Raw genomic sequence first — 14,129 nt, forward strand, 5'->3', positions numbered from 1 at the left:
TGAGCACACATAAATTATAACTAAGTGTGTTGCTGTTGTTTTCTTGTTTAGTTTGCATTTTTTTCAAATTCTGTTATTGTGTTTCCCCCCTGAACAGAATAAAAGGGGTCTTTCAGAAACCAGCAAAGATGAATATGGTGAAAAGGATAATGGGTCGACCCCGGCAGGAGGAATGTAGCCCTCAGGATAATGCTCTTGGATTGATGCATCTGCGTCGACTCTTCACGGAATTGTGTCATCCACCTCGGCACATGACCCAGAAAGAACAGGAAGAGAAGCTTTACATGATGCTCCCAGTTTTTAATAGGGTAAGCCCATCTGAATTCAGATCTGCTTATTGGTTCTAAACAAGGTGATTTTTTTTTTTAATGGTACATGGAGAGCATGGAGTAGGGAGAAGGGCAGGAGGGAGTCGATTAAAAGTTAAGTAATGGAATGCCAGTTTTTGCCTTCTCTGCATTTATATCAGCATCTAAATATCACAGTGTGTACATTGCCTGCCTCTGCAGCCATAACAACTTATCTTCCTTACGCTTGGATCAAAATTCCCCAGTGGCCACCTCCAAGTTTGTTACGTCCATGACAAATTATATGTGGAAGTGATCTTATAGCAATGTCTGTCATGATTTTTTAGTAGATTTGAGTTTTCCCATGAATTCAGAGAATTTGAAAGTGGGTGTGTGGGACAGATACTGGGCTGAGAATGAATGAAATTTAAGTCATCACTGTTTCTGAATTGGGGTTGAACCTTTTGAACCTAAATCAAATCCTCAAATAATAGAGGTGGAAGGTACCTCAGAGGTCATTTAGCCCAACCCACTGCCAACCTGGAAACAAACTGCTTCAGCATCCATGATCATCCAGATTTTGCTTACAAATCCTAATCATAGATTGTCCGCACCACCTGGGCCATTCTGTTCCACTTTAAATATGAAAGTCAGCTTAAATACTATGACGATTTTCCCCCCAGAAGAGGATTTTGTATCGAATCTTGATCACAAATCTTAGCTCCTTTGTAATAGTCCTGAATACAGTTCTGAATCCCCCCCCCAAGAGTTTTCTACAAAAATATGTATTGATTATGGGTGTGTGTATGTTGCTTATCAGGTTTATGTGGTTCAAGGTTTCCTGTAATAACTACTGAAGAGTCCCTCCTGCAGCAGCCCCACAGTTGCTGGCATTGAATTTCATGCACTTATCTGCATGCAGTTCCTTGTCCCTAGGGCTGCCAGGTTAGTGCTTAAATACAAGGCTTAGATGAAGCCGTTTATGTATTGTGATAAGATCAGGTCTTGTATTTAAGTAGTTGAGTGAGAGCTGTATGGCAGAGGAGAATCGCAGTGCTCAGTTTCCTTTCTGCATGTGCCATAGAAACTGAGTGGGTTACCATAGTGCCATAGCAGGGTAGATCTCTCTGTCTCTCTTCTTACCAGCCCTTGGCAGAGTAGTAATTTTTGTTTTAGGCTAGTAACTTCTGTGGATTTATTTATAAGGCCGTCGTAACAGGGTGGATTAAGTTTTGCTTTGCTTTTTAAATCAAGGGCATTTTAGCTCCACTAGGAAAGAAGCTGATGTAAATCATAAATTTTAAATCGAGTTTCCAACTTCATAATTCATACATTTTATGAATGACCATGTATACTAATTGGCTGCTGTAATAATTAAAGTGTATCTGCTTGCAACTACTAGAGACATAACCCCAAATATTTGCTCATGCAGCCCGTGAACTTTCTGCATACATCTTCTTAGGAGAGCAAATTTGAAATTAAGGATTACTGTTTGGGTTTTCCTCTATACATCTTTAAGGACACCAAATATGAGTTTGAAGATTAATCCACAGAACGTTGTACAGGAAAGGACTGGTTTACTGAGCAGCATGTTGTTGATATTAACTTTGGTTTCATTGTCAATTTATTCATAACCTTTATTAAAAAAAACCTGTTTGTGGCTTGCCACTTGCGGTTTTACTGTGGGGAGACAAATCCTGAACTTTGGCTAAGACGTAATGCTGAGCCAAACAATGGCGTAGCTCCGGGTAGCATGGCAGTTGCAGGAATGGAGAAGGACTAAAGCTGTTCTGGTTTTTTTCTTGCTCATTCACACATGGGTATTGTTTACCTTCATGTTACATGTGAACTGGGTCCTTGTCAAACTGCATAATGTGTGGAAAGGTCTCAGGAGGCTTGTCATCAAACAATCCATGTTGCCTCTTTAGTAAAATTGTTGTGTTTCTGAACTCTTCTAAAACCATTCCATTTATGTAACTGTAGATTATTTTTCTCTGACAGAGCCTTTCATACAGTTGGGTGCTGTATGGGGTGATTTTGGATTGAATAGCAATGAGCTAAAGCGGCAAGGATTTGTGTGTGTGTGTGTGTAAGTGTAAAATGTGGACATTGTACTGAAAAGGTCTCTGCCAGTAAACAATGCTTTGGTTCATAACGTGTTGTGTTTTCTTGTCACTGCTTTACTTGCACAATCCTGAATACTTAATGATGCATTTTAATGTTCCTGAAGAGTGGCATAATTGTGCGCATAGTATGAGGGTGCTGAAATGATAGGCTTGCGGGTTTTTTGTTTTTATTAAAAAATAAAAGCCTCAAAGTTTCTTAAGTGATTAGCTGCAAATATATGGCATGTGTTTACTCTCTTACTGTAAGAACTGCAGCAAAGTGCTTTTGATTTAAAGATAGAGAAGATCAATATGATGAAATATGGAAAATAAGCATGCCCTTCCTCCCCGGGAGCATCTTGCAGGCTGCAAATGAGTGAGGAGGAGGAAGACTATTTCAAAGCCCAGACTTCCATTTTTGTTGGATCATGTTTCAGACAGATCTAGGTGGTTGCTTCTGTTATAACAAAGTTATTTTCCAAATTACTGTGGTGTATTTATTACATTTTGCTGTTCAGTATATTGGTTTTCTCTGAGTGGTGCATGATCAAAAGCCATAGACAGCCTTAGTGTAAGTGCAGGAACACTTGTATTTGTTGGTTCCTGTAAAGTTTTTTTTTTGTTCCTAGCTATATGGAATGTATTTTCCACAACCACCAAGTATAACCAAGTCCAGCTGCAGGTTTTACTGGATAATACGTTTTATTTTATTTTTTCCAATAATGTTTATTAAGTTTCTTACACATATAACACATACTGTAAAACAAATGAAACAAAAATAAAAAAGAACAAGAGAGAAATAAAACAAATACAACAAATAACAACAAAGAAATATAAACAATATGAACTGATTAATTAAACTTCCAACCTCATAAACATATTGCTTGATTTCCTCTAATCCTTCCCATCTGAATTTCCTTGTAACTGGGTGTAGCAATTTTCCAATATCATTATTCAAAAAACAATATTCTAATTATAATCAAATTTATTAACTTTTCTTAACATCATAGATCTCATTTATTTAATGAAATCTTAATTTAATCCTAGGCCTAATTGGTACTTTCAAGTAATTTCTAATTTTTAATATTACAGTATTTATTCAAATAGTCTTTAAATTTCTTCCAATCTTCTTGATATTCATCTTCTTTCTGGTCACGGATTCTTCCAGTGAGGGATAATATGTTTTATTAGGCATTATGACAGGACAGTGAATGATCCTTGAATGGAGCAAGGATGCAGGAACACAAGGGAGTGGGATAAGTGGCAGAAATGAGTCCCATTGAAGTTGACGGGGTTTACTTAGAAGCAAGTGGGTATAGGATTGCAGCCTTAATCTTCAGTATACCCCCTAGGTCTTTGCACCCCCTACATATGCATAGGACCAAACTAAATAAGACATAATTCATTTTATTTATAAGAGTATTTATAACCTACCAACTCATTAAAAATTATTGTGGTTGTATACAATAAACTAATTATAAAGTTAGAAGCTAATAATAAAATCATAAAGTATAGAACAAATGACCTACACTGAATCAACCTGATTCTCTAAAAATGCTTGGCAAGCTAAACTTTTCAGCGGGTCATGAAATATCAGGGGCAGTGTTCCAAAGCACTGGTGCTGCTAAGCTAAAAATGCTTTAGTTTGCACAGAAATTTAACAAACACTTGGTAGCGAAGAGATAGTCAGGAGACCTTCCCCAGATGATCTCAATACAGTGGTACCTCTGGTTAAGAACTTAATTTGTTCCGGAGGTCCGTTCTTAACCTGAAACTGTTCTTAACCTGAAGCACCACTTTAGCTAATGGGGCCTCCTGCCACGCTGCCACCGCCGCACGATTTCTGTTCTCATCCTGAAGCAAAGTCCTTAACCCGAGATACTATTTCTGGGTTAGCGGAGTCTGTAAGCTGAAGCGTCTGTAACCCAAGGTCCCACTGTATGCTGGCCAGTGTATAAGGGACAGGGTGGTCCTTCAGGTATGCCATTTTGAACTTCATACACTAACAGTAATAGTTCATACCTTGAACTTAGCAGATTTATATGGCAAGGAACTGTACAGTGGCGGCATTACATATGTGCTGTATGGCACCCGTGAATGCATGGTCTCTAACCATGGTATTAACACCAGCAAAATTACCTTTTCTCAGATGCTTAGAAATCTGGGAAAGTGGAGCAGTAGTACTGCCGAGCTGTAGACCCAGGATACAAGATACACTCATTAGGTGTTCATTATGTATTTTCTAAACTTACCTTTACTTGTTTATTGTACTGTTTTCAAAACTATTTTTAGCTATAATAATAATTTATATGCCGTCCATCTGACTGGGTTACCACAGCCACTCTGGGCAGCTTCCAACAAATTAAAACACAGTATGACATAAAACATTAAAAACTTCCCCATATAAACATTCCTATGGTGTGTTTGTAAATCACTTTGGGATGTGTGTCAAAGGCAATTCATGAATTAATAAATAATCAAGTAATAATAATTGTGTGAAATGTAAGCATGTGTAGCTTAGTGTTGCCTTTGTCTAGAAATTTTGGAAGCCAAGGAGTAAGAAGAACTGTCTGCTAAGCAGATAATACACACAGAGAGAAGGGCAGCTAATGGCTCCTACTTCTGTCTATATTCGCTTGCTGTTTCCTCTGCCTTTCTCCAGGGAAGCTTTTAGAATTCTCGCCAGGCAGAGCTTGACTAGACGTGGCTACTTTCTAATGTTATGAGTAAATCATGACATCGCCTCTTACACAGGAGTAAACTCATAAATCGCATCTTACCCAGGGGTTCGGTTCCAAGGGTTCTGTGTATACTTGGACTGCCCCCACATGGGCATCATTACCCTTCCGGAACCGGCATCCTGAGTAGACCTTAAACCAGGGGTCAGCAACCTTTTTCAGCCGTGGGCCGGTCCACCGTCCCTCAGACCATGTGGTGGGCTGGACTATTTTTGGGGGGGGGGGCGGGATGAATGAATTCCTATGCCCCACAAATAACCCAGAGATGCATTTTAAATAAAAGCACACATTCTACTCATGTAAAAACACTAGGCAGGCCCCACAAATAACCCAGAGATGCATTTTAAATAAAAGGACTTATGTAAAAACAGGCTGATTCCCGGACCATCCGTGGGCCGGATTGAGAAGGCGATTGGGCCGCATCCGGCCCATGGGTTGCCTACCCCTGCCTTAAACACACATATACCCCCAGCAAGGCAGAGAGCTTAAAAGCTCTTTCTGCGCTGTGCACGCTTGGGCTAGACTGGGAAAAGACTCCTGCCAGCAACCCTAGAGTCCGGCTGCCAGTCATTGTACTGAGCTAGATGGACCAGGGGTCAGAGCCAGTGCAAAACAGCTCTCTTTCTTCCTGTGACCCACAGATACAGACCCCTCCCTCACCCCTCCAACATGCAGTTCCAGCAGTCATGCCGTTGGCTTTTGGTCACTTGAATGTTGCATGGTTTTATTGTATTAAGCTGCATGTGACGTCTAACACCCCTAAAGGTCTGTGGCAAGAAGGTGTTTCTTGAGACCCAGTGTCGAATTGTATACGAGGGAGAAGCCCAACTGCATCTCTGAGGGGAGGGTATTCAACAATCAAAGTTCTGTTCAATGACTTTGTACCCTAAACATCTAATGCTCCAATTTAAAGAGGTGACTGGACTTGTATGTCTGCAAAAAATTATTTTCTAGGGGAGACTGTACTATCGTTCTACCAGCATATTGATGGAATGGTGCCCCCTCTCCTCCCTTGCTGTTCCAGGGATTCTCACAACACCCCTCAAGCCAGTTTTGGGAGGTGCAAGAGGTGGCAAGAAGCTCTGTTGCACTTGCAGAAGTCCTTCCGCAGGGCTTCCACTGACGGGTCACTTTCGTTGAATCCTGCCATAAATTCTGTAGTGTTCATAGTATTTTCTTATCTGCAGGTATTTGGAAATGCACCCCCTAGTACAATGATAGAAAAATTCTCAGATCTCCTTCAGTTTACAACACAAGTGTCACGACTGATGGTGACTGAAATTCGGCGGAGAGCCTCTAACAAGTCTACAGGTAAATTCATACCATAGCACCTAGTTTATCTTTGTCCAATCAGAAGTTGAATATTCACATAACAACATTCTTCGTGAGATGACTGACTCTTGGCTGTCACTGAAGATAGTAAATGATTCTCACCTGCCTTCATCAAAGTATGAATGGGACAAGCTTGTAATTAGACATGAAAGGAAAGTGAGTCTTGATTGTCTTCATGCTGATTATCCACTTCATAGCAAAACTGTATTCAAGATGGGAGTTTTTAAGCAGCTGGAACATGAGAAGGAACAATTTGCCTATATGTAGTATAAGTAGAAAATGGCTTTAATATTGTATAAGTAGAAACTGGTTTTAACATTGTGTTTGCTTATCTTCTGTTGTTGTTTTTAATTAACTCCAGAGGCTGCAAGTCGTGCCATAGTCCAGTTTCTGGAGATCAATCAGAGTGAAGAAGCCAGTAGAGGTTGGATGTTGCTTACTACAATTAACTTGTTAGCTTCATCTGGACAGGTTAGTTATGCATGAACAGAATCTGGTACTGTGTAGCGTGTACCTATAAATACTCTTAGAGGTATTTGTGTTTAGCAAATGAGGATTTTGAAACGCAAGAGAGGTATATTGTTTGCCATTTTTCTAAGCGGTTGTGAGCGAAGACATCCAGTGATAAAAAGAAGAAGAAAGACCTTGTAAAGTCCTGTTAGGCGTCTCTGTAGGTTGGAGGTTAAGACGTTATGGTCTGATCTAGAATCCTCTGTTGTTTCTTATGTGCACATAGCTTTAGGCCACACCATTCATTTTAGGAAATATGTATATATATGAAAATATTGCACACATGAAACTGCATACTCTATATAGCATGTCAGAATTCCAAAGCTTGGGGCTAGAGCGTCATTATGCATGGAATGTGAAAGCTGGCGTAGACAGCAAAGGTGGAATGATATTCACTGAGCTTCAGTGAGTAGCATGTGACAGAGAAAGCTAGTGCTGGTGTTGGGAGTTCTTCAACAGACTAGGCAACAGAACACATTGTGGAAAATGGCCAGTGATTAATGAATATAATCTATTCATGATCATAGTGATTATTATTATTTGAGGGGGAGGATTATTTTGGCAAAGGCATTAATGATTTTAGCCTGAGATGGTAGGCTAAAAGACAGCAAAGAGGCAGCTTTAGTAGCGTAGATGAGATATGATCAGATCATGCATTTTACCTTTTAGGTACAAAGAAGAAAGGGAAGCTTCTAGGTGTAGAATCTGGCTATGGTGGGAGAGTACAAGTATGACTCAAAATATTACCTCAATGTTACATACCCAGGAGGTGTGCAGATCTTAACGTCAAACTGAGAGAAGCTCGTTTATCATTGTGTGCAATTTCTAACGCAATGGTGCAGGGGCTTGTTGGGTTCTTTGCAATTTTTAAGATAATAGGGCAGACTTTGTGCACTAGGTTTTGATGGACTTTGTATACCATCTCTTGTATACCCCATCTCTAGATGAGATGGGGTGAGCATTCAGGACAAGAGTGCTATACTGTGTGATTTCTCCTACTCAAATTACAACCAGCAGAAGCAGGGTGAGCATAGCATACCTCAAGTGGGCCCCTATTTCAGTCTAGATCATCCCATTCCCATTGCCTTCTGTCGTACTCTCCTCTAACGGAAGAAAAAACCTAAAATATGATGAATGAAACAGGTGCCTGAGTGCTCCATTGAGGGGAGAAATGATGCTCTGTGTGTATTCTCCAGCTAGTTAGAAGTGCACTAAGCTTCTCCCATTGGTACTCTTTCTTGGGTTGAAGCTCTTTTTGCACTTGGGAAATGGGATGGGGCTGCTCAGCTTGTTCCTCTGTGTGTGTGTGTGCACAGTTTATCGATGTTGCTAAAAGCTTTCCTTTTTTGATAATGAGAATGGTTTTTTCTTTTGAAAATTTTCAGAGTAACTTGCTTCAAGAATAGTATTCTGTGACTTCCACATAAAGGTTCTAGAAGCTATATAGCTGGGTAATTTCTAACAGAGTAGAATTCAGAACAAACTGCATTGTGCTAGGAATGCTACGCTAACATTTTGTCTCCACTCTTTTTCTGCCCTCAGAAAACAGTGGACTGCATGACGACTATGTCAGTGCCTTCCACGCTTGTGAAATGTCTCTATCTGTTTTTTGACCTTCCACATGTGCCTGAGGTGGCTGGAGGAGCCCAGAATGAGCTGCCTCTAGCAGAACGCAGAACGCTATTGCAGAAAGTGTTTGTGCAGGTAAATGAGTTGTAACCTCAATACTACATTTCAAATTCTGTTTCATCTCCTAAAGGATGCATTGGGAAGAAAGGTTGTTGCATTGAATTCTTTTACACTGACGTTTATACACTCTACAACTCCTAGGTCAAATCAAGGTGTTATATTATCCTGCTATTCTATATTACTTTTTCTCTGTTACCTACCTGTTTTTTTTGGTGTCTATATGTTTTTGTATGTTGCAACCCCCCCCCAAATTTTATTTTATTTTTTTTAAAAAATAAAGCTGGTTACTGATGAGAGAAACTTCCATAAGTGCACGGTGGCATTTGGAAAATTAATATAGTTGCACTGAACTGATTCCAAGGAGTTGCTTAAATCTGCCTACTTTCTCCACAGCTTAAATGAAAATTACAATACACAGAATGCTTTTGGTAGCAATTATATGAGCTTCCTATAATGGCCTTTTGTTTCAGATCTTGGTGAAACTCTGCAGTTTTGTGTCCCCGGCGGAAGAACTTGCTCAAAAGGATGATCTTCAGCTTCTATTCAGTGCAATAACCTCATGGTGCCCTCCCTATAACCTGCCTTGGAGAAAGAGTGCAGGCGAAGTCCTAATGACCATATCACGTCATGGCCTTAGTGTCAATGTAGTGAAATACATTCACGGTTGGTATATCTTGGTGCTGTATTGTGATTTTGTTTTTCTCTCAATATAGTCATGTAATAATTTCTATCATCGCTAGATTCTCTCTCTCTGTCTGGGTGACCACGCTCTGGTCTTAATCCCTAATTTTAAATTCTCATTTGTGAAATAGGAATATTGATGTGTTAACTCATGTGGACATAACTGAGGTGCCTATCCTGAAAACAGTGGGGACGCGACTGAAAAAATTATAGGACGGGCCTAACTCTGAATCAGGGCCATCAAACCTGCTGTCCCCTTTGTGACATGCCTGGCATTTATTGCCATCCCACCAGATGTTTCATAAACCCTCCTATTTCTGTTGCTTGAACAAGGTGACAGAAATAGATGATGTGTTTCGGTAAACCAGCAGAGCACATTGAACAACTGCATATTGTGTACATGCTGGGGAAACTGAATTTGGTTTAAACTGGTAGTAACGATGACGTAAAAGGGATTGTAGGAAGAAGAACCTATTTTTTGTACCTCAGTATTGGCTAGCAAAATGCACAGTTGTTTCTTACATGAATGATTGTGTGCTTGCCTCTTCCACTGATGTTGAAAGCTCCCAAGAGTAGTTCCTGTTCCTTATCTACGTGTAATAGAGCATTAGATTCTTGCAGAGACAGCTCTGGGTAGTTGCTTCTGTTTTACTGCTTCCTGTCTCTTCTGTGGAACATTTGTAACAGATTGAAGGGAATTATGCCACTGCCTTTTGCCATTATAGTTTTGTAGTTAGTATACCATACAGAGTTCTGCTCAAATACATCCACTCATGCTTAAAATAAAGTCCAGGAATTGTAATTTAGTTCTGCTGTAACATGGATATATGGCACCCAAATTATATTCATGCTTTGAATAAGAGCACACTTGTTGCAAATAAACGCATTCAGATCATCCAAGGCTTTTCGTTTTCCCAAATGTAGACTCTTCAAGTGATAAGGAGCTACACACACACAGCAGTTTTCCTTCTGATAAGTAACACAGTCAGAAGCCATTATCTTTTAAAGTGCAAATTGCACTTATGCTAAGACATTCCCGCTATTTCTGTATGTATTTGTTTGTGGAGTTCTTGTAGTCAATATGCATGTGGCATGGTTGCCTTTGGTTTGGCCTTGTCTTTTGTTGCACTGGAAGTAATAGTACCAGAGATGTCATGGGCAGGGTAAATTGCATGGTTACTTTCTAAGCCAGAATGGTTGGCCACTGGTGCTTATGCTTGGAACTCTGTTCAAATGTTGGGTAGAGTGTTCAGGGGGGTTTCTTTTTCAATATGTTTTTATAATTATTTTTTAGTTATAATTATAATTTCTACAATTATATAGACAGCAGTTCTTAAATGCAGACTGCATTGAGATATGGTGACTTGCCCAAGAGCAGTGAGTTTCATGGCTTGATCAGGAGACCTGGATCTTCCATACTCTAACCTGGGGTGGTGAAGCTTTGGCCTCCCAGTTATTGCTGAACAATTCCCACCCACCCAAGCAAACATAGCCAAAGGCCAGGGAGAATGGGAGTGTAGTGTAAAAAAGGTTCCCCTTACCTGCTCTAATACTGCCCTGTGATCTTTGGATGAAGGGTAGTATACAGGGTAGAGAGAGAGAGAGAGAGAGAGAGAGAGAGAGAGAGAGAGTGAGAGAGAGTGTAGTAATAAGAATTATAATATAATATAATATGGGACGCGGGTGGCGCTGTGATCTAAACCACAGAGCCTAGGGCTTGCCGATCAGAAGGTCAGCGGTTCGAATCCTGTTGCTCAGTCCCTGCACCTGCCAACCTAGCAGTTCAGAAGCACATCAAAGTGCAAGTAGATAAATAGGTACCGCTCCGGCGGGAAGGTAAACGGCGTTTCCATACGCTGCTCTGGTTCACCATAAGCGGCATAGTTATGCTGGCCACATGATCCGGAAGCTGTACGCCGGCTCCCTCGGCCAATAAAGCAAGATGAGCACTGCAACCCCAGAGTTGTCCACGACTGGACCTAAAGGTCAGGGGTCCCTTTACATATAGTATCATATCATATCATATCATATCATATCATATCATATCATATCATATCATCATATCATATCATATCATCATTTTATCTTGCCTTGCCAGTTTTCACATTTTGCAAGATATAGTCAGACACTCAAAGATGCATAGTGAAGAAAATGTGCTTTCTTAAGAGATACGATTGAGGTTCTTATTTGTGAGTTATTTTCACATCCTGACAAATGGCAATAAGTGGATGTGATTTGTAGTTCTGTGTAACATGGTGAAAGGGGAAATTGCACATCTGCTCTAGTATAGTGTGAGCTTTGCAAATGTATGTAGAACATGTGCAGATGTCAAAGTTCCCATTTTGTACATTTCCTAGACATGTATAATATAGGTGTCCCAACCATCTACTTTTATTTTCTTGCAATGTGTGAAATAGTTCTTAGTTCAGTACATAAGATCATTCTTGAAAATAGATTGATACAAACTAGTCGATAATCATGTTGTATTAGAACACTTGTGCTTGGTAATTTTTGTATAATGTGAAAAATGCTGGGGGTTTTATTGTCTTTACAGAAAAAGAATGCCTGTCAACATGTGTTCAAAACATGCAACAATCGGATGACCTTTCTCCCTTAGAAATAGTTGAGATGTTTGCTGGCCTTTCTTGCTTCCTCAAAGATTCCAGTGATGTCTCCCAAACACTCTTAGATGATTTTAGGATATGGCAAGGATACAACTTCCTCTTTGATCTCTTACTCAGGTATGCAAACCAGGTTTGCAAATTTATTTTATTGCTTCAAATGCAATTTTCATCCTAGCAAGATCTGTGTTGACATATCATTTTTGGAGCTGAAAAATTGAATGCCACCAATTCAGTAGATTCTTATAAGTTACAATGCAAGGAGGGGTATGTCACAAATTGAAACTACACTTTATTTTAGGGTTTTGGTTTGAGTCTTGCTAGTCTAGTAATTAATCTTTTGATGTGGTGTAGTGTTGGCTATTGTAGGTTGATATTTTAAGTAAGAACCAAGTTTTATGGAGAACTTGAACACATGAAATTGGATGTGATTTTTTTATAAAAATTTTTTCCAAATTTTGATTTGAACCGATGAGTGGCCTTGTTTTGAGATGAGTGTGAATTTCATCCCTGCAGGTTAGAACAAGCAAAAGAAGCAGAATCTAAGGATGCTCTGAAGGACTTGGTGAATTTGATAACCTCATTAACAACATATGGTGTCAATGAATTAAAGCCAACTGGTGTTACTACGGGGGCACCTTTTCTGTTGCCTGGATTTGCCGTCCCACAACCTGCAGGCAAAGGTGAGCTTTCTCTTCTTTTTAAGAAGTCCCTTACATGCAAAATTTAATCTGACATTTAATAGTCTTGAATTTGCTTGCAGTGGCTTGATCTGGAATTGATGGTGATGTCAGATTCTTAAGAGTGTAGAATTAGGAAGGATCAGAAACTTTCTCAAACCTCCGGTCCATAATATAGTGTGAGCAACTTGACCTTCTACTTTACCACAAGCTCACCTTTGCTTCTTGAGGCAACCCATAAACCAATATTCAATTACTATTTTATATTGCTTAGCATTGTAAAATACAATACAATGATGATGGTATTGATTGGATCTGTCTATTCCTAGCCTACATAGGATACCATACTATGTAAGAGCAATACATTATGTTCTTTCCCACCATTCTTTGCCACTAGAGTCCTCCAACACATCCTAATCATCCTGGGGGCTGCCTCCTGCCCACCCCCCCACCCCTCTGGGAATGCTGTGGCTATTCTTGTAAAAGAGGAGCCTCCACTGCTACCCCATTTTCATCTGCAGGCTCTGTTCACATGCAGTTATTTGCATTAGAGAATAATGTGTGATGAACTGTATGCTTGAATAATAATCTTTATGTAAAGATCCGTAAAGTTTCCCTTCTTCCTGTTGTAGGTCACAATGTGAGGAATATCCAAGCCTTTTCTGTCCTACAGAATGCTTTCCTGAAGGCAAAAACCAGCTACCTTGCACAAATTATCCTTGATGCCATCTTAAATATCTACATTGCCGACAATGCCAACTATTTCATCTTGGAATCCCAGCACACTTTGTCCCAGTTTGCAGAGAAGATTTCCAAGCTTCCAGAAGTACAGGCCAAATACTTTGAGATGCTTGAGTTTGTTGTGTTTAGCTTGAATTACATACCTTGCAAAGAACTGATCAGCGTCAGCATCCTCTTAAAATCCAGCGCCTCTTACCCATGTAGCATCATTGCAATGAAGACACTACTTAAGTTCACACGGCATGACTACATCTTTAAGGACGTCTTCAGGGAGGTGGGACTCCTGGAGGTGATGGTGAACCTTTTACATAAGTATGCAGCTCTTCTGAAAGAGCCTACACAGGCTCTGAATGATCAAGGTAATTATCTTCTCCTCTTTGCCCACCCCTGACCAAGGTTTCTTTCAAATCCTGCTTTTATCTTGTTCTTTTTTTATCACCTCTTTTTATACTATTGGAAATGCTTACCTATCTTGCATTACTTTGCAAAAAGATATGCTGTTGCCCATAAAACCTATGTAAGTTCAGATTTCTCTTATTCCTCAAATCATCAGCCCTCCTCCAAAACCACCTTTCGAATTCTCCTCAAAAGAGGCATTCAGTTTTCAGCAGAATCTCACGAGACATTGGTATTGCTTACAAGAGTAAACCAACTGCTAGAACCTTTTAAACTCTCACTTAGATTTGAAACTAAAATGCACATGAGTGACATATCGATGCACTATAGACTTGTCTCTGAGTTGTAT

The 14,129-nt window shown here is 39.8% G+C and overlaps 1 protein-coding gene across 9 annotated transcripts in view; it reads left to right on the top strand.

Annotated features, from left to right (window-relative positions):
* The window catches only part of WDFY3 (WD repeat and FYVE domain containing 3), a 155,035-nt gene that overhangs the window by 25,917 nt on the left and 114,989 nt on the right, over positions 1-14,129 (top strand). For all 9 annotated transcript variants that reach the window (XM_083631517.1, XM_083631519.1, XM_083631520.1 and 6 more), the window contains exons 2-9: positions 98-308; positions 6,318-6,441; positions 6,824-6,933; positions 8,515-8,676; positions 9,132-9,324; positions 11,897-12,083; positions 12,480-12,646; positions 13,276-13,743. In XM_083631517.1, the coding sequence (XP_083487643.1) occupies positions 129-308; positions 6,318-6,441; positions 6,824-6,933; positions 8,515-8,676; positions 9,132-9,324; positions 11,897-12,083; positions 12,480-12,646; positions 13,276-13,743 (1,591 nt within the window). In that variant the 5' untranslated portion in view covers positions 98-128. The remainder of the gene's footprint in view (positions 1-97; positions 309-6,317; positions 6,442-6,823; positions 6,934-8,514; positions 8,677-9,131; positions 9,325-11,896; positions 12,084-12,479; positions 12,647-13,275; positions 13,744-14,129) is intronic.

The sequence above is a fragment of the Podarcis filfolensis genome, assembly GCF_964270895.1.
Source record: "Podarcis filfolensis genome assembly, chromosome: 9".
Lineage (NCBI taxonomy): Eukaryota > Metazoa > Chordata > Lepidosauria > Squamata > Lacertidae > Podarcis > Podarcis filfolensis.